This window comes from Acanthochromis polyacanthus, chromosome 12 (assembly GCF_021347895.1).
Source record: "Acanthochromis polyacanthus isolate Apoly-LR-REF ecotype Palm Island chromosome 12, KAUST_Apoly_ChrSc, whole genome shotgun sequence".
Classification (NCBI taxonomy): domain Eukaryota; kingdom Metazoa; phylum Chordata; class Actinopteri; family Pomacentridae; genus Acanthochromis; species Acanthochromis polyacanthus.
Window position 1 is genome coordinate 17,786,641 of NC_067124.1, and position 24,115 is coordinate 17,810,755.

The 24,115-nt window shown below is 41.3% G+C and overlaps 1 protein-coding gene across 1 annotated transcript; it reads left to right on the plus strand.

Annotated features, from left to right (window-relative positions):
• The first annotated feature begins 7,020 nt into the window (after positions 1-7,020).
• selenbp1 (selenium binding protein 1) lies at positions 7,021-22,896 on the plus strand. Its single transcript, XM_051956669.1, has 12 exons — positions 7,021-7,100; positions 11,231-11,284; positions 16,380-16,492; positions 17,412-17,597; positions 19,467-19,587; positions 19,666-19,848; positions 19,939-20,120; positions 20,630-20,708; positions 20,796-20,917; positions 21,000-21,092; positions 21,392-21,510; positions 21,730-22,896. Exons 1-12 carry the CDS (start codon positions 7,097-7,099, stop codon positions 21,890-21,892), a joined length of 1,419 nt encoding a protein of 472 aa, XP_051812629.1. The 5' UTR covers positions 7,021-7,096; the 3' UTR covers positions 21,893-22,896.
• Positions 22,897-24,115: the final 1,219 nt, after the last annotated feature.

Sequence of the window (24,115 nt, forward strand, 5' to 3'; positions counted from 1 at the left end):
GGACGGAGAGCGAAGGATGGACGGACGGAGGAGGACAGAGAGCAGGACAGGAGGATGCGACAGAGAGCAGGATGGAGGAAAGCTGAAACTGTTGATAAGGACATGAGACTAAACGCTGGTTGAGTTCCGTGTAGCGACTCTGATTTACTGGTTGGACAGTAAACAGATACAAGTCCAGGTTGGACCAAGGGGTTTGTTTCAGATTTAAGGTGAACCGTGGGACAGAAACTTGAAAAGAAATGCCAGACGTAGCCTGAAATTTAAACATTCAAACCAAACTGACAGCAGAAGGTCAGATACGACCTTGTTGTTTTTAAGTGAGTGGGATCTAGGGGATAACAGAAGAACTGCAGGTGGATTGGACTTTTAATCATGGGTTTTACAGTCTGGAACTTTAATTTGCCACAGATTTTTTGTTTAGATGTCATTATTTTTAAAGTTTTTGCTAATAAATAGCAGGAGCAAAAAGACAGACGATTTTTACGCAGGGCTGATCATGCAGTTGGAGTTGGTGGAACAAAAGCAGTATTTTCAACTAAGTTGTTCCTGGATACAATCAGGATCCAGCAAGTTAAAGGGAAGCTGGTCCACAGATGTAGCATCCAGGCCAAATCAGACATTTGTAATGGAGTGTGAAGATGAATACTTCATCACCCTTGTGTATCTCCCAGGTTCATGACAAACCCAGATAAGCCTCCAATTTGTCATTTGGTGGCAGTTTTTGTTAAATAAACTTCAAAGCCAATCAAGGTTTGTCATTCTGATAAGTTTATTCAGCCTCTCCCAAAATCACATATACGGTTAGTGAATAGTGCAGAACCTTGGTTTTAAAATCAGGGTTATTGCAAGGTGCCCGACTAAAAGTCATAGTGCTTTAACTGTGTATGAGAACCTGTAGTCCATTAAATGACCTGCATTTGTTTAGAAATCACATTCCCCCTTTTAGCTTCTAAAAGCTTATAATGTCCCGTTAAATCTTAATCAAACTAATCATACAAGTATTAATTAGGTTTAATTACACACGTGGACAAAATTGTTGGTACCCCTCAGTTAAAGAAGGAAAAACCCACAATTCTCACTGAAATCACTTGAAACTCACAAAAGTAACAATAAATAAAAATTTATGAAAATTAAATAATCAAAATCAGCCATCACTTTTGAATTGTTGATTAACATAATTATTTAAAAAAAACAAACTAATGAAATAGGGCTGGACAAAAATGATGGTACCCATAACTTAATATTTTGTTGCACAACCTTTTGAGGCAATCACTGCAATTAAACGATTTCTGTATTTGTCAATGAGCGTTCTGCAGCTGTCAACAGGTATTTTGGCCCACTCCTCATGAGCAAACAGCTCCAGTTGTCTCAGGTTTGATGGGTGTCTTCTCCAAATGGCATGTTTCAGCTCCTTCCACATATGTTCAATGGGATTCAGATCTGGGCTCATAGAAGGCCACTTTAGAATAGTCCAACGCTTTTCTCTCAGCCATTCTTGGGTGTTTTTGGCTGTGTGTTTGGATCGTTGTCCTGTTGGAAGACCCATGACCTGCGACTGAGACCAAGCTTTCTGACACTAGGCAGCACATTTCTCTCCAGAATGCCTTGATAGTCTTCAGATTTCATCGTACCTTGCACACTTTCAAGACACCCTGTGCCAGATGCAGCAAAGCAGCCCCAAAACATTACTGAGCCTCCTCCATGTTTCACCGTAGGGACAGTGTTCTTTTCTTCGTATGCTTGGTTTTTGAGTCTATGAACATAGAGTTGATGTGCCTTACCAAAAAGCTCCAGTTTGGTCTCATCTGTCCAAAGGACATTCTCCAGAAGCTTTGTGGCTTGTCAACATGCATTTTTGCAAATTCCAGTCTCGCTTTTTTATGAGTTTTTTTCAGCAGTGGTGTCCTCCTTGGTCGTCTCCCATGAAGTCCACTTGGCTCAAACAACGACGAATGGTGCGATCTGACACTGATGTACCTTGGCCTTGGAGGTTCACCTTTAATTTCTTTGGAGGTTGCTCTGGGCTCTTTGGATACATTCCAACGATCCGTCTCTTCAATTTGTCATCAATTTTCCTCTTGCGGCCACGTCCAGGGAGGTTGGCTACTGTCCCGTGGGTCTTGAACTTCTGAATAATATGAGCCACTGTTGTCACAGGAACTTCAAGCTGTTTAGAGATGGTCTTATAGCCTTTACCTTAAGATGTTTGTCTATCATTTTTTTCGGATGTCCTGGGACAATTCTCTCCTTCGCTTTCTGTTGTCCATGTTCAGTGTGGTACACACCTTTTCACCAAACAGCAGGGTGACTACTTGTCTCCCTTTAAATAGGCAGACTGACTGATTATGAGTTTGGAAACACCTGTGATGTCAATTAAATGACACACCTGAGTTAATCATGTCACTCTGGTCAAATAGTTTTCAATCTTTTATAGAGGTACCATCATTTTTGTCCAGGCCTGTTTCATTAGTTTGTTTTTTTAAATAATTATGTTAATCAACAATTCAAAAGTAATGGCTGTTTTTGATTATTTAATTTTCAATAAATTTTTATTTATTGTTACTTTTGTGAGTTTCAAGTGATTTCAGTGAGAATTGTGGGTTTTTCCTTCTTTAACTGAGGGTACCAACAATTTTGTCCACGTGTGTATTAGGTAAATGCAAATCTGGTAAGACTAATGATAATACAATCACACATGGTTTCGCCAAAGGAAATATTAAGATTAAAAAATAAGAGCTCAAGAGTTTTATTGTCACATGCTCTGCAGTGAAGTGCAAAGTGACGGTTGTCAAGGCTGGGCAACAATAATTCATGAAGGACAAACTTTAGAAAAATAGAATTTTTTTTAAAAAAAGTCTCAATGTCATTAATAATGAGGTAAATCTTAAATAGTGCAGAGTATGTTGTGCAAGAGTGCAGTTCCATTGGCGCTCCATGATCCTGCTGGTTCTGGTGTCCTGGAGCGTGGAGTTCTATGTTCGTGGTTCGCTCTGCTGAGCTCAGCAGACAAGTATGTAAATGCTTCACACACAGTCATCATCATCATAACTGGATAATGGTGTCCAGTCTGGGAATCAGAGACACTTGTTTTTCAATTTGTTTTAATTTAATCTCACTAAATTATTCACATAAAAAATAAATTTTCACATATTTTCAGCGAGACTCTCACAGGTCTGACTACATCGATCACATCTGAAAACCTTTGGGATACATCTATGAGAGGTCAGTATGAGGGTGTGGCTCTCAGGTGTAGGATGAGTGTTGGACTTGGTTCAGTTCTGGGCTCCACCAGGTTCTCTTTGTGTGTCCCACTTTTCGCCGTATGAATCTGGTTTCACATTTCACTCGTCTGCTTGTTTTCTGTGCTTCTGTTTTCTTCTGTCCCTTTTCTTCTTCCTCATCATCTTATTTGCTGCCTCAGACTCTTGTTTCTAATCGCTGTCACAGATCTGTGGTTTCATGAAGCGTCTCGTGGGTGAACTTCTTAATATTCAGTTCGGTGAGGATGAATGGTGATATTTTATTAGCATACAGTCTTAATGAAAAAGTGTCTTTTATCCTGTTAGTCCTGCACATTTTCTTCGTCGTCTCGTCTCCTGAGGTCAATCTCAGATCAACTATTTGGCCAATTGGTTTCCATATGAGTCATGAGAACATTTCTGCTCAGACGAGGTTTGAAGTGCTGATAAGAAATTCATAGCTGAAATAAATTCCTGCGTCACTGAACTTCACCAAACTCCTCCTTTCTCTCCTGTGTAGCTGAGTCTTTTAGCTCCGGTTTGTTCTTGTCCTTGATGGAGTCATGTACCTCCAGCTTCATCCAACCACAGAAAACATGAATCCAGTCAAACATATTTTTCTTTCTCCTATTTTCTGGTTTTCTTCCAATCCAGCTCTCAAAGATTGTAGTTGTTTCATAATAAACTCATTTGTTCAACAATCTTTTTACCATATTCATCATATATTGAATATTAGAACAGTTTGGTGGATTATCAACTACGTCAACCATTTTTCTTGATTCTCCAGCAGCGATCAAAACCATCCCAGTGATAATCAGCCGGCTCCTCCTCACCACTGTTCTTTATGTTATCTGTGGAGACGATCAGTGTAAGAATCTAAACCTTTAACTCAACATCACAGTTTTCTACAGCAGTCAGTTTATCCCAAAAACACGTCGGTCATGGCGCTAACTTCCCCAGAAACACTTGGTTCTGATCTGCCGGGTTCTTGTATCTCTGCGTTCACATTCTGGTTCCTCCTGTTATTCCTCTGTGACGCTGAGTTCGAGGTCAGTCTTCATCCAAACGTTCTTCATGATCCGCTGACACCTGGTTTGGTTCTTTTGGTTTGATTCAGACTCACAGGCTGTCAGTCTGTTAATCAGCTGCTCTTAATGTTCTGTACAGTCTGAGGAGGAAAATCTGAGGATCACCTGAAGGTCGCTGGTCTGATATTTGAGCATCACCTACACTATCAGTTAAAAGTCTGGGCACATCTTCTCATTCAATGGTTTCTATTGAAATATGTTCTGTATTGTAGATTAATACTGAATACATCAGAACTATAGCCTAGCCGCGCTAGACAACCCACGGCAGCGAATTTAATTCTCTACCAGGGTGGGTCTAGTTACCCTCCATAAGGCTCGAGGCTGGATTCTCCTAAAACTGGCCGGACCAATCACCATGAAGTGTAGAGTCAGAAGGCGAGCGTAACTAAGTGACGACAGAGGCGCGACGATTCTGACAGAAACAACCGGCGCACAATAAACCGTTATCTTTCGACTCGGCTTTGGCCACAGCCCTTAAAGATTTGAAGCTAAAATTCAACTTGAAAGATAAACAAAGGACGGCACTGAAGTGTTTCATTGAGAAGAAAGACATATTTGGACTTATGCTGACAAGATATGGCAAATCCTTGATATACCAGTTGGCTCCGCTGGTTGGGAAGCTAATGGGACTTAGCCACAATCCGCCAGCGCTCTAGGAACTACGTCAGCCTATTAGTTGCGCTGATTGGTTGTATACCTACCCAATTGCTGCAGAGTGATTTCATAGACAACCTTTTAGCCCGCCTCCCTCCCTGTCGAGCGTTCCTAGACTCTTGTGCCTTCAGAACATGGGTCTAGCGCGGCTAGGCTATCAAAACTATAAAATACATATGGAATTTTAGGCTGAAAACAATCAGCAAAATTATTAACTCATCAAAATCCTTCTTAGCTGTTCTTCTAAAGAGCTACAAAAATTTGCATATAATACAGTCATTTTTTGGATTCATCGATCAGCTTTTTGTCTCTCAAATGTCAGAAAATGTTGAAAAATGTGGACCAGAGTTTCAACAAATGTCTTGTTTAGTCCAAGATCTTCAGTTTACTGTCACAGAGGAGAGAAACCAGAAAATATTCACACAGAAATCAGAGAATTTAGACAGTTTTAAGAGAGACTGATGATGACTGACTGAGAACTGGAAGTGTTTGTGCTGCTGATGGACTCTTGTTATGTAACTGTAGCTTCCTGCTGACTGAACTTTGACTCACAGATTCCTCTGAGATGTTGAAGATTGTCATCGGCTTTTTATCAAGCGTCTCTGCTGGAACCACAACGCTGTTCAAACACAGCTGCAGTCGTTTTCACAGATGAATTCAGATTTAAAGTGAATTCTTCTTCTGGCTGGAAATGGCAGAAACAAGTGACAGACAAAAAAAATGAACGAAATTCAAGGGTATGAATAATTTTGAACATTGCATTTTTAGAAAAAACAAACCCACAACTAAACCGAATTTATCATTAACATAACATCACTTCCACCTGTTTGTGTTGGTTCCAAAAAACAACAAAACAAAAACTGTAACTTTACACTGATCACATCTGTCTGATGTCTGACTTGATCACAGCTACTGGTTCTGGATGAGTTCAGTGGTTCAGAGGAAAACGTCCAGCAGGAAGGTCCATGTTCTTCCAACCAGAACCTCCAACCCAGCAGAATGCTTTTTTTTAATTCTTTATTTTGCCAGGTAAGCTCAGTTGAGAACAGTTTCTAATTTACAATGATGACCTGGCAAGAGGGCTGCACAGTGCCGTAGTGGTTAGCACTTTCGCCTTGCAGCAAGAAGATCCCTGGTTCAAGTCCCGGCCTGAGCCCGGGATCTTTCTGCATGGAGTTTGCATGTTCTCCCTGTGCATGCGTGGGTTTTCTCCGGGTACTTCGGCTTCCTCCCACAGTCCAAAAACATGCTGAGGTTAATTGATGACTCTAAATTGCCTGTAGGTGTGAATGTGAGTGTGATTGTTTGTCTGTGTATGTAGCCCTGTGACAGACTGGTGACCTGTCCAGGGTGTCCCCTGCCTTTGCCCGAATCAGCTGGGATAGGCTCCAGCACCCCCTGCAACCCTAGTGAGGATAAAGTGGTGTAGAGAGAATGGATGTCAGGTGGTCCAAAACCCAGCACTTAATTAGTGCTGACAAAGTAAAAAAAAAAAAAAAAGGGGGGGGGGGGTTGGCAATTCTTCTGCAACTTGATGGCAACACCTTTGACCAATCGCACTTGAAGCACTTTTTGCACTTACTACAGGTTTTTCCTTATGTCTGAATTCTTTCTTGTGTTGTACGTCGCTTTGGACAAAAGCGTCTGCTAAATGAAATTGTAGAATTGTAGAACTGGATGGATGGATGGACCTGGCAAGAGGTCCCAGCAGGAAGAAAGGTAACAAATAAACAATACATATGCAAGAAAGGACACACAAGTGTTTAAACAGAGATTAAAAACACCCTAAATTAATACTGAATGCTCCTTTTCTGATTAAATGTTCAACAGATTTTACAGCCTCTAATACTTTGGCTTCTTTGTGTCTCCTCATCCATCTGCAGCCTCCAATGGTTAGTTATTGTTTCTGACCCACTTCTGAAACCAGCTGCAAGTAAGTTCAGTCACGTAGCTGGTCAGGTCTGACAGTAAATCAAGGTTAACTTATAACCCACCCCTCCTCTCTGATTGGCTGGCTCCTCACAAACAGGCCATGTAGGTCCTCCCCCTGGTGTTATGTCAGTGGTTCTGGTCTGAGGGAGTCCAGACCTGCAGGATTGGACCAGCAGCTCAGATATGGGTGAGTTTATCTCTACATCACTGATGCAGCTGCTTAAAACTGGAGTTTTTCTGGTGGAGTCTGGTTGGTCTGCAGCTCTCAGGCTGCTCATCTGCAGCTTCTCTGCAGCTCACGATTAATGAATCACTTTTTTATTTAAATAATGAAATTCTAAAATGGGTTTATTGTGCCTACTGTTTGGCAACTGGCTTAGTGTTTATTTTGGTGTCTTATAAGCCCATGTATGTAAGACACAATATTAAAAAAAAAATTCATTTATTTATAATGAAACTGCATTTTACAGGCTGTTTGCACAAAATAGAAATCAAGTTTGTGAGTTTTACGCAATCAGCTGCTTAAACCTGGAGTTTTCCTTTTGGAGTCTGGGTGGTCAGAGCTGCAGCTCTCAGGCTGTTACTGACCTTTGTTCTGTTTGTTTGAATCCACTGTGGAGCTGCTTCTCTGTAGCTCCGGACAAATGAATCCGCATTCCATCACATTTTAGTGCTGTTTGCACAAAGCAAACCGAAGTTAGTGAGATTTAAACAACCTGCAGCTTAAATCGGATGTGTTTCTGGTGGAGTCTGGCTGCTGTAACCTGTGCAGCTTAAACTGGTCAGACATGGAAACAGCTGCTAGTAAAAGTTTTCAACCGTGGTCATACGTGTTTTTAGAGCTCTCTGAAGAGCTGCTGTGGTTTTCTAGAGGTTTTAGGAGCTGGATGTGATGAAACCCTTGTATTAGTGGGTGCATGCAAGCAGTCTGGAAAACAGGACATTTGTGAATGCAACAGCCAAATTAAATCAGACACAAAGAAACACAAAAAATACCTGAAAATCTATCTTTTGTATTGATTAATCTGATTATTGATAAAAGCTTTAAACCTGATCTACAGCAGCTGATCAGAGTCCGTCCTTATTACTGATATTATTGATTATTGAAGCTGTGAAACTGATAGATCAGTAATGATTAACAGGAAAACAACTGACCGAGCCTTGTGCGTGTGCATGTATGTGTGTGCATGTGCATGTATGTGTGTGCGTATGTGTGTTACATAAGGCTGCCTGTGTTTCTCTTCAGGAGTCCTCAGTAGTCTCGAGCTGCTTTGTTTATTATTGCAGCAGATTTAGAAGTTTGTAGACTTTTGTCCCCCGTTTGTCTCTGTAGATTAAAGAGTCCAGACTGGATTCTTCTGGGGTGATTCAAGCTGATCTGGAATCAGTTTCACAAAAAACCCCAAAAGGTCTCAGAAACCAGCAGTTGGTTTCAGTCCAGTGACCAACGCAACAGTGACAAAGGTTGTAGCTGGTTATTCACTAATAGCGGCAACGACTGTGACCTCTAAGTTGTGTTGGGTGTCTTTGCGGTTGTCTTGGGGGGGGTGCGGCCGCGGCGGCACAGCGATTTCCAATGGCTGGGCCGTTTACAATCAAAGGACAGCTTGTTAACATCGTTAACAAGCTACCGTTAACGTAGCCGCGGCGGCACAGCGATTTCCAATGGCTGGGCCGTTTACAATCAAAGGACAGCTTGTTAACATCGTTAACAAGCTACCGTTAACGTAGCCGCGGCGGCACAGCGATTTCCAATGGCTGGGCCGTTTACAATCAAAGGACAGCTTGTTAACATCGTTAACAAGCTACCGTTAACGTCATTACCATCTCGCGGGAGTATCAGCGACAATAAAGTGTTCAAACTTGAAATGAAATCCGCGGAAATCCGCGGAAATCCGCGGATCCACGGAAAAATCCCATCCCTGAGTCTCTTGGTGGTTTTGTGTCTCATTGTGGTAGTTTTGTGTGCCTTTCTGCTAGTTTTGTGTTTCTTTGTGGTTGTTTTGTGACTCTTTACGGTTGTTTTGTGTGTCTTTCTGCTAGTTTTGTGTTTCTTTGTGTTTTTGTGACTCTTTGTGGTAGTTTTTAATCTCTTTGTGGTAGTTTTGTGTCTCTGTGGTTGTTTTCTGTATAATTATTGCTATTTTCTCTCTGTGTGGTAGTTTTGTGTGTCTTTGTGGTGGTTTTCTGTTTCTTTGTGGTGGTTTTCTCTCTTTGTGATTGTTTTGTGTCTCTTTGTAGTGGTTTTCTGTGTCTTTGTGGTTGTTTTATGACTCTTTGTGGTTGTTTTGTGTCCATTTGTGGTCATTTTCTGTCTTTGTGGTTGTCTTCAGTTTCTTTGTGGTGGTCTTGTGTCTCATTGTGGTAGTTTTGTGTGTCTTTGCGGTAGTTTTTAGTCTCTTTGTGGTAGTTTTTAGTCTCCTTGTGGTAGTTTTGTGTCTGTTTGTGGTTATTTTCTGTCTCTGTGAGACAAGGGCGTAGGTTTGGTCTCAACATTGGTAGGGACGATATAACAGCATAACCTGCATGTACACTTTTTGCTGGGGACGGGACATTAATAAGACCAAAGAGATTGGGTGAACGGGGGTCAGGGCTACATTTCTCACGAATATGAACCTAATTAATTGATAAGCTAAATGATCAATGCAAAATAAATCTGTATTGACTTATACTAACTTCATGTGTATTGGTTCAGGTGATAGTAATTAAATACATTTTAATTAATAAATAAATGCACTAATAGGTATTTGGTTTCAAAAGTGTAAAGTCACAACATGCTCTAGCCTTCTTTCCTTCTAAACCAGGCCGTTTACAAGAAGAAAAGCAGCAGCATGTGTTTTTTTTTTGACTGTCAACACTTTCCTGTGAAACACAGACTGGGACCTCTCTCTCTAAGCAGCTTCTTGCTCACGTTTTTCTGGTTCTATATTTTCCAGCAGAGTTCACTACATTTCTCACAGTTTAATTAACGTTAACAGTAGAAAACACATACAGGAGGACAGTTCTCTCTAAGCAGCTTCCTACTCGAGTTTTGCAGGTTAGCAAGTTCACACAGTTTAATGTTATGCTAACTCTGATGCAGGTCGGACTTTCAGTAGCAACATTAGTGGTGTGTTCCCCACGTCCACAATATTGACGTCTTTTTACATTACTTACAGTGTCGTCTGCTGCTGCTGCTGGCCGAGAAAAACTTCTAATATCCCTCCTCTTCGAAGGGGGCGGAGAAGGTGGCATGTTTATTTCTTGTGTATTTCTGCCGGGGCTGTGTGAGTGTGAGTGTGAGTGTGCGTGTGGGTGGCGCGGGGGGGGGGGCGCAAGTCATCAGCCAATCAAACGCACGTTTGATTGGACCGGCACATTCAGCAAGTGAAAAGGGGTAAATGTAAGTCTGAACCTGGTCTGAACATAATGTAAATAATTCACTTAATAATGGTAGGGTCAATTCTATCCTTAAAACATATGGGAAGACAATCAAAATTACCTATATAACTGAACTCATTATATAATGCAAATAAAGTTGCTTAAAAGTTGGTGGGGACAATTTGACCCTCTTGAAAAGTTGGTAGTGTTATGTCCCTACAGTCCCTATGCAAATCTACGCCCTTGCTGTGAGAGTTTTGTGTGTTTTTTTGGTAGTTTTTAGTCTCTGTGGTAGTTTTGTGCCTCTTTATGGCTGTTTTCTGTCTTTGTGGTGGTTTTCTGTCTCTTTGTGGTTGTTTTATGACTCTTTCTGGTTGTGACTCTTTTGGTGGTTTTGTATCCCTTTGTGGTTGTTTTCTGTCTCTTTGTAGCCGTGTTGTGCATTGTCGCTGTAACCAAACCCAGGTCAGTGCGTTAGTATTTACTGATCACAGCGTCGTGTTGTTGCTGAGTGTGAACAGACAGATGAAGGTTCTTGACAAACGAAATTCTGTTAAAGTATCCCTCAGTTTCTGGAAGTTGTGCTTCTTCTTTACGTTTGGTCCAGCAGAGTGCTCAGATCTTCTGGATTCACAAGCTGTTAATTTCTCCTGTAATTCTGTTGGTGGTTTGTAGACTGATGTCCAGTGTGAAGTTCTCCTGAGAACTTCAGCTCCAAGTGTCGTCTTCATGCCCTGGTTCTGCTGTTAAAATGTTCCCACTGCAGGAACCATGTAGTTCCAGGTTCAGTCTCTCCTCAGCCTTTTACGGCAACCTGCGGAACTTTTAGCATTTAAACTGGAGCATATGTTTGCTTCAGAATGCTTCAAAGATGATGTCAGGACTGAAGAGCTGCTGACTTTTACTGGACGTTTCTTTGGAGGTTTCTGATGAGGGTTGATCTCTGTTGTTCCTCAGCCAAGTGTTCAGGATGTGGACCAGGATACCGCAGCCCGCTGGACGCCATGAAGGGTGAGTGACATCATCATTTCACTTAGCACAACTTTATCAAACAGGAAACTCGTCTCAGAGTCACGTGATCACTGAAACCCCACTGCAGAGACCTGAACTACAAAGCCAGATTAGTGTGAAAATCAGAGATTTCAGTATCATGAAGGTGGTTGAACCTGTTAGATCTCCATGGTAACTGATGCTGTGGAGCTAACTTGGTCCAGGTTGTGTTCACAGTCTGGATTCAACCAGATGGTTTCCAGATGATTCTCTGAGTGATTCAGATTCTCTTTGAGCTGTCTGTTAGAAATAATCTGCTGTATTGATCAGTAAAACAAATATATTAACACATGATTAACAGTTTTCTACCAGCAGTCCTGTCCTGCATCATTTACAGTAGCACCTTTTTACCATCATAAATTTTTATATTCCTAATTGTTCTCCATTAAAACAGCCTGCTGACTATAGGAGGAACATGATTGGTCCATCTACTGATGATAAGTTTAACACCTTCTTTTATGTGAAGAGATTATGAGTGAATAAAGAAAGTTGATAAACACCGTCATGATACCCGCTGACTCTGAGGTTCTAGTTTTTGTGGAGCTGATTTACACAAAGAAAGTCTGGATATGTTGTACTTGTTACGTAGTTCAGCCCTCTGGTTAAACCGCACCTGAGATTTAACCCGCTGTAGACTGGGTTTAACTGAGGTTTAAGTTCAGCCCGAGGACAGATTTTACAGCTTCCAGGAATTCCTCAACTGTTTGATGTTTAAACTTCTAAAAGCACCGCTATCAATTCCTCCTCAGTTATCTATCATGTCAGTTGCTGATTATCTGACCAACAGAACACGGTAACATCAATAAAGTTTTTATATTGCCTTGTAAAACATTACATCTTGGCAACCAGCCAGGGTAATAAATAAAATCACTGCAACTGTTAAAAAATAATAATTTACACTTGTAGTTCAGGTTCTTTCAGCGTTACTGTTTTATTCTACAGACAGATTCTCCATGTTAAACACCATCCTGTCACAGTGTTATGGCTGCTGTTGCTTTCAAAAAACAAGACGTCCAAAACAGTCCGGTTCGTCTTTTGAGGAGGAGGTTTATGACTCACTAATTTAATAAGCACATACGGAGATCTATTATGATTCAAAAACAAGTTTTATTTACGTAAACACAAGTTAAGTATTCTCCGTTGTTGACTTTCTCAAAATGCAAAAATAACGAAATTTAGTGGTTGATAAACTGTCTCACTCCTCACTCCTTCAACACAAAAAACAGAGCCCTCCAAGCGACAGCTGATCGCTCTCCCTTAATCAAGGGAGTGGGATGGCTCAACAAGTAGGAGGCAGGTGAGCAGTTAATCATAATCACAACAAGCAAAATGATCAAAACAATTCAAACAATCAATCATCAATTAATAGAAATAGGCTCCAACACTCCGGCCCCTAATTGTTGGCCTTAGCAAAACAATTACACAAACAAAATTCTAAAGGAGCCAAACAAACAATAACAATATATAAACTCTTTATGTTCTAAGTCCATTCACTTGATGACCATCTGTCTTTTCACAGTCCATGATTGTGTAAACAGTCTATGGTGGAAGCTGTAGAATCACAGCCTCATGTTTAGTTCATCACGCCGCCTCCATTAGGAGACAGTTTATCTATTGGTCGTTGAACCATGTTGTTTTTGGTTTTAACCAAAACACTTCTCACAAAGCCTCTGGCATCAGGAAATGTCTTCACCACACATCCCATAATCCACGAGTTTCTTGGTGCTGTGTTGTCAGCAATGATGACCAGATCTCCAAGGCTCAAATTCCTTTTTATGTTGTGCCATTTCTTTCTTTCTTGCAGCAGTGGAAGATACTCTTTTGTCCATCGCTTCCATAAGAGATCAGCGAGATATTGGGCTTGTCTCCATCTCTTTCTGGAATATTCATCCCTTTTCTCAAATACTCCTGGTGGCATGATTGTCTTCGCCTTAAGCTGGAGCAGATGTTTGGGGTCAATGGCTCTAAATCATTGGGGTCATTTGACACTGTGGTTATAGGTCTGTCATTTAGGATAGCTTCGACTTCACATAGTGCAGTTGACAGTGTTTCATCATCCAGTGTTTGTTCTTTTAGAACAGATGTGAGAATTTTTTTAATTAACCTGATTAATCTTTCCCAGACTCCGCCATGGTAGGCTCCAAAAGGTGGGTTAAAGATCCATTTCACTCCTTCGGTTAAAAATGTGTTTTGAATTTTCTGATGATTCAGCTCTTTCAATGCTTCTTTTAGTTCTTTCTGAGCTCCAATAAAGTTGGTTCCACAGTCTGTTCTGATACTTATAACTGGTCCTCTTCTGCATACAAATCTGCGTATTGCATTTATGCATGAGTCTGTGGTTAGGAAGTTTGCCATCTCCAGGTGGACAGCTCGACTCACCATGCAGGTGAAGATGACACCCCAGCGTTTCACCATGACTCGGCCTCTCTTCACTTCAATGGGACCGAAGTAGTCAATACCAACGTGACTAAAAGGTGGTAGATCTGGATACAAACGCTCCTCAGGAAGATCCGCCATTTTTTGTTCTCCAAGTTTTGCCTGCATGCGTCTGCAAAAAACACAGCTTCTGATAATTTTTCTGGCTGAGGAGTTTGCATGAGGGAGCCAATACCTCTAATGTAACTTGGAAAGCATATGGCTTCTTCCTGAATGTCCAACTTGGTGATGGATATGCTGCAGAATCAGATGGGATATGTGAGAACCTTTAGGAAGAATGATTGGATTCTTCTGGTGCACTGGCATGGCACTTTTGTTTACTCTGCCGCCTACTCTCAAGATGCCATGATCAATGATTGCATCCAGCTTGATAAGAGTACTTCTTGCACTGATCCTTTTGTAGTTTGCCAGACTCGTAAACTCACTGTTATAATAGCGCCTTTGTTCAAAACAAATGAGAGCGTTTTCTGCCTCTTGCATATCCTCTACCGATAGATTTTGTAGCCCATGATCGCTTTTGAGTTTTCCCTTTTTCTCTGTGGAAACGTGTCTGATCCTTTCGCTGCTGATTTAGAAGTTGGAGTAATTTTTCACCTTTAATATCCAGGCAACAGCTCTCTGAAGTCGTTTCCATGATGAGTAATGTTTGATCAGTTTACATACAGGGTTGTCTTGGTTGTCAGTACTCACACTATGAACTGTAACTTCCTTTCTCACTTCAGGGTCTTGTGCAGATATTTCTCCCAGGTCTTTTGAGCTCTTTGGCCATTTCCTCTTCTCTTGACCCAGGAATTCAGGACCTTTCAGCCATCTTGATCTTAAAAAAGATTCCACATGCAACCCTCGTGATGCATCGTCGGCCGGGTTATCTCTTGAATGAACATATCTCCACTGACTTGTTTGAGCTAGATCATGGATCACTGCAACTCTGTTTGATACAAATGTATGGAATCTCTTGGTTTGATTGTGGATATATTTTAACACAGATGTGCTGTCTCTCCAAAAAGTGGAATCAGTAAGTGGGAGCTGTAACTCCTTTCTCAACATCCGATCCACTTTAACAGCTAGTGTTGCTGCAGTGAGTTCAAGCCTGGGTATTGTGATCTGCTTGAGAGGTGACACCCTGGCTTTTCCAAATATAAAGGAGGTGTGGATTTTTCCTTGGTGGTTTGTGAGTCTGAGGTAGCTTGCTGTGCCATAACCTGACTCACTTGCATCACAGAAGTGATGTAGTTCTACAGCCTCTACTGGATCGAAGTTTTCAGGCTTGATGCATCTTCCTATTTGAAATCCACTTAATTGATTCAATTCCCTGACCCATCTCTGCCAAGGCTTTGCAACTTCCTGGGGAATAACTTGATCCCATCCACACCTGGATCTGCAGAGTTTTTGGAGTATCTGTTTGGCTGTTAGAATGAATGGAGACAGAAAACCTAATGGGTCATAAATCAAGCTTACTGTCAAGAGTATACCTCTTCTTGTTGCAGGACGGCTCCTGAAAGCTACTTTAAAGCTGAAGGTGTCACTATGAATGTTCCACTGGATTCCAAGTGCTGGCTCGACTGAGGCTTGACCCTTTATTTCATCATCATCCAGGTCCAGCTCTTTGACTGTCGTCGCTCTGTGTGGTTCAGGAATGCATGCTAAAACTTCACAGCTGTTACTGACCCATTTTGTTAATGTGAAACCTCCCTGGTAGCAGGCTTCTGTCAGATCTTTTATGAGTTTAATTGCTTCGTCCTTGGTTGGCACAGATCTGAGGCAGTCATCCACATAAAAGTTGGTTTTGATTGTTTTTATGACCTCATCTGAGTAATGTTTCTGGTTGTCATGAGCAGTTTGATGTAGGGCAAAATTAGCAATGCTCGGGGATGATACAGCTCCAAACAGGTGGACTTTCATTCTATAAACTTCAAGTGGTTTGCTGAGATCACCCTGTGGCCACCATAAAAACCTCAAAAAATCTCTGTCCCTCTCATCAACATGAACTTGATAAAACATTGCCTCAGTGTCTGCCATAATTGCGATTTGCTCCTGTCGAAACCTCAGTAGGACTCCAATAAGTGTGTTCGTTAAATCTGGTCCTTGGAGGAGCTCCTTGTTTAGTGACGTCCTTTTGAATGAGGATGTACAGTCAAACACCACTCTCAGTTTGCGCTTTCGTTTGTGGTAAACCCCGTGATGAGGGATATACCACACCTGCCCATCTTTCCTGTGAAGTTGTTGAGGTGGAACTTTGCATAGCCCTTCTTCAGAATGTCCTCCATGAATGCTGTATACTCCTCAGCATACACTTCATCCTTTCTAAATTTTTTCAGAAGGTGCAGTGTGCGTTCTCTAACCAGTTCGTAGTTCTCAGGCATAACCTTGTCTTTATCCCTGAAGGGCAGTGGCAGATGATAGTGGCCATCTTTAAGGGATGCTGAGCTTGAAGCAATCAATTAATAGAAATAGGCTCCAACACACAGACATGTTTATTTCATGGACATGTGCAGAGTTTCTCCTGCTTTCATGATGTTTGTCAGACATGTTGAGCAGCAGATAAAAAACCACAGTAAAGGAACAACAGGTGTATTAATGATAGCTCAGTTCCATTTGGTGTCTTTTTTCCTGGTTGCAGGTCCTCGGGAGGAGATCGTCTACCTGCCCTGCATCTACCGAAGCACCGACATCCTGAAACCCGACTACCTGGCCACCGTCGACGTTGACCCAAAGTCTCCGACCTACAGTCAGGTAGACCCGGACCAGTCTCTGTTTGGTCCTACAGCTCAAACTGTTCTGTGGTCCATCATTGGTCCTGGACCGGTTTAGACTGATTTGGGACTGGTTTTAGACAGGTGCTGGATTGGTTTTAAGCCTGCTTTAGGACCTGATCTTGGATTGTTTTAGGAATTGGATTTTAGAATAGTTTTAGTGCTGATTTTAGGACTGGATTTAGACAAATTTTCGACAGGTGCTAGACTGGTTTAAGGGCTGCTTTAGGACCTGATGTTGAACTGGCCTTACAGCTAGTTTTTACATTGGTTTGGATGCCTTTAGATTACTTTTGGACTTGTCTAGGACTTGGACTTTCTTAGTTCTGATTTTTGACTGGTTTAGGGATTATTTTAAACTGTTTTGGACAGTCTTAGGGATGGTTTTAGACTGATTGTGGTGCTTGTCTTAGACTATTTTTGGGCTAGTTGTAGACTGATTTAAGACTGGTTCAGGATTTGTGATAGACTGGCTTTAGGACATATAGACTGGTTTTGGACTTGACACTTGCTGTAGACTGGATTTTGGACTGGTTTCAGACCACTTAAGGGTTGTTTTGAATTGGTTTTAGAACCTGTAGACTGGTTTTCGGACTAGTTTTAGAAATTGTCTCAAAGTGGTTTTCGACTGGTTTGGGAATTGTTTTAGACAGTTTTTTCCCATCTGAATTAATCAGCTGATTGATAACAAACATCTTTGTTCTCGAACAGGTTTTTCATGCTGCTGCTTCATACATTTCTTTCTCTTCTTCTTCTTCTTTAAGGTGTTTGTTTTTCTGTCTTAATTTTTTGAATATCTTTCTGTAACCGTGTTCTTTAAACATCTTATGAATTAATCAGATCCACATGTTCTTGTGATTTCTGTCTCTACCTGTATAAATATAAACATGTTGGTTCAGGTGATCCACCGGCTGCCGATGCCGAACCTTCGTGACGAGCTGCATCACTCCGGCTGGAACGCCTGCAGCAGCTGTTTTGATGACCCCTCCAAGACACGAAACCGTCTGATTCTGCCGTCGCTGATCTCCTCGAGAATCTATGTTGTCGATGTGGGGACGAATCCCAGGGCACCCAAAATGCACAAGGTACAGTCATCACTACAGTTTCACCAAGACACATGTTAAGTCCACTACTGCAGTCACATGACCAGCTGCTCCCACTAAAACACAAATCCAATGCATCTCTTAATGATTTACTGCAGTGCTGCTGCTGTCCATGACCCCACCTCCACCACATCATTCACCCATGAGCTCAAAAAAGGTGATGCAGACATCAGGGTGCTGATTTTGGCCTGGTTTTAGACTAGTTTTAGGGTTATGTTTTAGAACTGGTATCGGATCAGTTTCTGACAGGGTTTGGACGTAGTTTTGAGGGTGGTTTTGGACTGGTGTCAGACCTTTTTAAAACTAGTTTTAAACTTGGTATTGAACTGGTGTTAGACTGGTTTTGGTGTCGCATAAAAATAGAAAAAAGAGCATTAAAAAAGATAAGGACTCTGGACTCTGTGGGTTCTGTTTGTTGCTGTCATTCTGCTACAGGATGAATTTATGATGCTGAATGAGACCACGGTGACCAACTTGAATTCAACAATTGAGTTCAAAGCATCTTTCACTTGAATTTCTGAGTTTAGTCAGTTTATATAGTTTAATAAGAGACTGTCATTTTTAATAAGAACTCTGGATTTATTCCTAGAAATAAACGTTTCTCACTGTTCAGAGTATTGTATGTTTCTCATGTGTGTCAGAGGCAGCTGTTATAAATCTGACCTTGGGTTCAGGAAGAACCAGTACTGACTTGTACAGAATGAATAAAAACAGGGAGATCAAATTGATAAACACTCAACTGACTAATAAACCATCTGTTGATGTGAAACCACAAGAATCTGTTGGACCATTGGACCAAAAATAAATCAGAATATAAACATGTCTGAGCCCGCTGTTCCCTGGATTGGGAACTTTATGTGCTCTGATGGAGGTTCTACAGTGAAGGGTTTTGTAGTTGGAACCCGCTCAAAGATTCAGGTTTCCTTAAAAACAGCCTGCAGCTTCCATTAGTGAAGAGCATCATTCAGACTGAAGTTAGAAACCCAAAGTTTCAGGTTCTGATCACCATAAGTGTTTGGACAGAACCAGAACCACCAGGTTAATATTCAAGGAAAACTCCAGTCAAAAACACAGAGGTCAGAGTTCCCGTTGTACCAAGACCTGAGGGCTGAACTACGAAGAAAGTTCAACATATCCAGACTTTCTTTGTATAAATCGTCTCCTCAGTCAAAGTTAATGGGTATCATGAAGGTTTTCATCAACTTTCTTTGTAACTCAGACTTCCTGCTTCATACTCTGTTCAGATAGAAGGAGGAGTTTAACTCGTCATGTGACTCTTCTTCAGTAAATTAAACGATTGTGTGCTGCTGCTTCAGTCAACAGGTTGTTATAATGGATAACAACAAGGAATATAATGTGCGACGGTAAAAAGCTGCTTCTGTAAATGATGCGGGACAGGAATGCTGGTAGAAAACTGTTGAATGTGTGCTAATGTATTTATTTTACTGATCAATGCATTCAATGGTTAGTAATGTACAGATCAACAGGTTTCCAGACAAAACATTTTCCCTCAGAGAGAATCTGAATCACTCAGAGAATCATCATGAAACCATCTGGTTAAATCTAAACCGTAAGTCTAAATCTAAACACAACCTGGACCAGATTAGTTCCATAGTATCAGTTACCATAGAGATCTAGCAGGTAAAAGACAGCCACCTTTGTGATACTGAAAACTTCAATCTCAATATACCTGCTGACACTAATGTGGCTTCGTAGTTCAGGTCTCTGGTCTGTTGCTGTTGTGTTATTGTTGTTATTGTTGCGTTAATTTTTGTGTTGTTGCGTTGCTGTTGTATTATCGTTGTCTGGTTATTGGTTATTGTTGTTATTTTGTTACTTGTGTGCATTCAGATGGTGGAGCCAGTCGATCTGTTCTGGAAGTGCGGTCTGGCGAATCCTCACACCAGCCACTGTCTGGGCAGCGGTCAGATCATGATCAGCTGCATGGGAGACCCAGCGGGGAACGGCAAAGGTAACACAACAGCGACAACACACACAGCTACACACACTCACCTAGTGCAAATGTTCTAATGAACCGTTGTGTTCTCAGGTGGGTTTGTTCTGCTGGATGGCGAGACGTTCGAGGTTATCGGTAACTGGGAGCACCAGGGGGAGGCTGCGCCGTTCGGCTACGACTTCTGGTACCAGCCGAGACACAACGTGATGATCAGCACCGAATGGGGGGCGCCCAAAGCTCTGGTCAATGGATTTAACCCTGCTCACGTTAAAGAAGGTGAGGAAGCTTCTGATCCTGGCAGGGTTCCACGAGGTACCGTAGGGTGAAATCTGAGAACTTCATCTTGGTTCTTTGGTTCTTTTTCAGGCCTCTATGGCAGCTCCCTCAATGTTTGGGACTGGACCACCCACAGGAAGCTGCAGACGCTGGAGCTGGGTGAAGACGGCGCCATTCCTCTGGAGGTCCGGTTCCTGCACGACCCAAGTGCCACCGAGGGATATGTGGGATGTGCTCTGAAGTCAACCGTGTTTAGGTTCTACAAAACACCCGTCAGTACCACAGGGTTCTGATGGACTCTGTTGTTCTTACACTGCATGTTCAGAATTAATCAGTTAAATTTTTGTGATAAAGAGCTATAAGATTAAATTAGCTTGAACATTATATCTGTTCTAATTAGAACTCTGACTGAAGCAGGTCAGAACCACATGAAGAAAATATCCTGCCAGTATAAACTAATCAATTAATTAAACTGACCACAAATCAAAACTTGAAATCGATAATTGCAGGTGTTGTTTTTAGAATGTTTACTGCAAATTAGCTAGTGGTTGCATGCTCACCTAAGATGACCAGCACGTTAACACTGTAAGCATGGTTATGTTAGCCTATAGCTCCTGTGCGAGCATGATTGCTGTAACCTCAGTATCACATGTTAGCATGCTGGTGTTATCCATTAATATCTCTGTTATTGTGCCTACAGCCTCAGTACTGCATGTTAGCATGTTGATGTTAGCCTTTAACTCCCCTGTTAGCATGGCTCAGTGTGGCATCTGTGTTTTAGAAAGGTGACTGGGCTGCAGAGAAAGTCATCAGTGTTCCTAGCAAGAAGGTGGAGGGATGGATGCTGCCAGAGATGCCAGGTGAGTCTGTCTCACCTGACACCCTTCTATCATACCTGTCACCTATCTGTCTCACCCATCTCACCTGTCACCTGTCTGTCTGCACAGGTCTCATCACAGACATCCTGATCTCTTTGGACGACCGTTTTCTCTACTTCAGTAACTGGCTGCACGGTGACATCAGACAGTATGACATTACAGACCGGAGGAACCCCCGATTGGCCGGCCAGGTCTGAGGCTGATACACCTGTCCGATGATGTAGAACAGATGACACCTCAGAGTGAGACAGCTCACCTGTCTGTCTGTTCCAGGTGTTTCTGGGAGGAAGTCTTGTGACTGACGGACCAGTCAAAATCCTGGAGGATCCAGAAAACCAGCCGCAGCCCAGCCCCCGTATAATCCAGGTACTACAGACAGGAGGCAGCCCAACTGTCTGTCTCTGTCCTCTCTTTCCCTGTCACCCGTCTCTGTCTCACCTGTCTAAATTGCCTCTGTCTCTCTCAACTCTCTGTCTCATGAGTCTGTCTGTCTGTCTGTCTGAAGCGATATGGCCCAACAGATGATCCCAGGGTGCTGGAGAAAGACTTGACCATGTACCTGTAATACTACTGTCTCCGATGTCTTTGTTTGAATCATCGTCTGTCTATCTGTCTTTCACACCTCTCTCTCTCAAATCTGTCTCACTTGTCTATCTGTCTCTCAGGGGAAACGTATCCCTGGAAGTCCTCAGATGTTGCAGCTCAGTTTGGACGGTCGCAGACTTTATGTGACGACGTCTCTGTTCAGCGGTTGGGACAAGCAGTTTTACCCCGACATGCTCAGGTACCGACCCGGGAGCCTCCAGAGTCCAGGTCCTGGAATCTGTACTCTGGAGATTCTGTAGTCGTCCTGCTGCAGTTTGTACTGTTATGTATGTTTAACACTAAAGTATGTGACAGTTCTGCTGTACAGTGGAGCTGTGGGTGTCCAGATACTTGTGATCAGGTGAAGTCAGAGTAAATCCTGTGTGCTGAGGTTCTTTCTGTGTTGTGCTTGGTTCAGAGAGGGTTCCGTGATGATGCAGATCGATGTGGACACTGTCAACGGCGGTCTTTCCCTGAATGAGAACTTTCTGGTGGATTTTGGTAAAGAACCCGACGGTCCGGCTCTGGCCCACGAGCTCAGGTATCCTGGTGGAGACTGCACCTCTGACATCTGGCTATAAACAAGACGCCTCAGCTGCTGCTTTTTACTTCATCTCATGATTTTCTGATTCTTTTTTTCCTCCTCAGGCGCATTTAAAAACACAAACACGGCAAATCTGAGATGAATAACACGCATGAATGAGAATATTCAGCACAGATCAAATGGAAGTTTCTGAAAACAGAACAGGAAGTAAAAATTGTTTGTCCTTTTCTGACTTCAGAATCAACCACTAAAAAAAACTTTGTCTTACTTCATAGTGTAAAAATGTAAATCAAAAAAAACAGCACAAACACATTTAAGTACACGATGTGAGAATAAAACGTGGTGACTGTTCTGAGAGTCACGTCCTTATGTTGTCACATCCAGCAGAAGATTTTACATTGTTGTTGTTGGCGGCGTTGTTTGTTGTTGAATAACAACAAACGGCACCGAGATTCATGACTTCAGCTGAAGAAAACTTTGATTGCTAATAGTAGAAACACAAATTACAAGATTTAGGAAATTTTTCAGAATAGAGAATGAAGGGCATTAAATGCTCCATTTACTTTGACTTTTTTTGTTGTTCTTCTTGTTCTTAAATGATTTTTACTAAAAGTAAATGTTTAAAACATTTTTAAAATGTCCTGTGATACAATCAAAAAGAGTTCAATAATATTTTACTGGTGAAAAAACACAGCAGCACCTATAAACAGATCTATGGAATAAATTGTGGTTTTGATGAGCCGCTAGTGATTGCGGCCTGCAGGGGGCGCTGCTGCAGGAAATATCTGCTGCTGTTACCTGCAAAAAATAAATATGAAAAATAATTTTCATTAAATAACATATAACATATGTTCAGATAGATAAACCAGTCATGTTTTCATAAATCAGATTGTCAGAATGAATTGACTTGATCAATTAAAACCAATCACAGTGATTGATTAACCTGCAGATCAACATGATGTCAGTCAGAAATAAGATTTTTGACTGATTTTATTTTCTCTCTTCATCAAACTGTACTTTCATATTAAAAATGAAATCTTCTTTCTGTGTTTGCGTCATTTTTCCAGCAGCTTTCTGACTGGTCAGGTGAATGTATTCTAGAAACCGACGTTTCAAAAATAAATACTGAAAGTCTAAATAATTGACCTTAGTAATAAAAGAAGTCAGAGCGTCATGTCTGAGGGCATCAGTAAATGTATTCTTAGCTGCTGTAATAAATTGTTGATGTATTTTAGTTATTTCATCCACAGCTCCAATATTTGCCTCCAAAAACGCTTCAGATTTTACAGTTTTTAACCATTTTCATTTTAACCAGGTTCATCTCTTCACAGTCTGTTTAAACCAGACTTTCTCCCTGCTGTGTTTCTATCCTAAGTTTATTACTTTATTATTTATTATTAACATGACATCTGTTGTGTTTAATTCATCTTCATACTGGATTTGAGACCCAACGAACAATAAAACAGCACCTTTTATCCTTTGTTTTTGTTGGTTGAACAGTCGTTTTTCACACTGTCAAACTGAACTTGGTGTTTGTGAATATTTAGACTTTGAAAACTTTAAATTGTTTGAGTTTCACCAATTTCAACTTGAAGTGGTTCAACTGATGAACATGTACCCTTGTGGATTATATAAAACATTTTCAGTACAACGATATTGCTAGAAAACGACCTCACCAGGTCATTTTTGGCCCACTTATGCATCTAAAGGTTAAAACAATAGTGACTGAGACAAGTGCTGTCCAGCAGAAACAAAGACTAATACTATACATTTATCCAACAACATTTAGTATAAATTCTGCAGGTTCATACAGGAAAACACAATGAATCAAAACAACTTCTCATATTCTGTTTATTTATTGTTGTATTTATTTGGTAACTGGTTAATTTGTTCAGTTTTTACCATTCAGCATTACAGAGGTATTAAAGTGAGGACAAACAGACTTAAAAACAACTTCTTTCCAAGAGCCATCACCACCCCTCATGTCTCATGTCTCACAACCAGCAAACAATATAATTTGAAATGTGCGATATATACCACTGCCTCATTCACTCTGTTTTTGACATTCACTCTGTTAATTATACTGTATATTTGTAAATAGACTGTTTGCACTATCTTTAAGATTTCTTTGCACTGAAAAGGAGAAGCTCTCCAATCTCGTTATATACTGCATAATGATAATAAAGCGTATTTTATTCTATTCTATTCTATTATGTCAGTTTACATGATGATACACGTGAAGCTGTGTAGGTGAAGCGTG

Excerpts from the sequence above, each read along its gene's own strand:
- selenbp1 (XM_051956669.1), top strand. Across the intron at positions 19,588-19,665 it reads CCCAGCGGGGAACGGCAAAG|GTGGGTTTGTTCTGCTGGAT; the intron begins GTAACACAACAG and ends TTGTGTTCTCAG. Across the intron at positions 20,918-20,999 it reads ACCCCCGATTGGCCGGCCAG|GTGTTTCTGGGAGGAAGTCT; the intron begins GTCTGAGGCTGA and ends TGTCTGTTCCAG.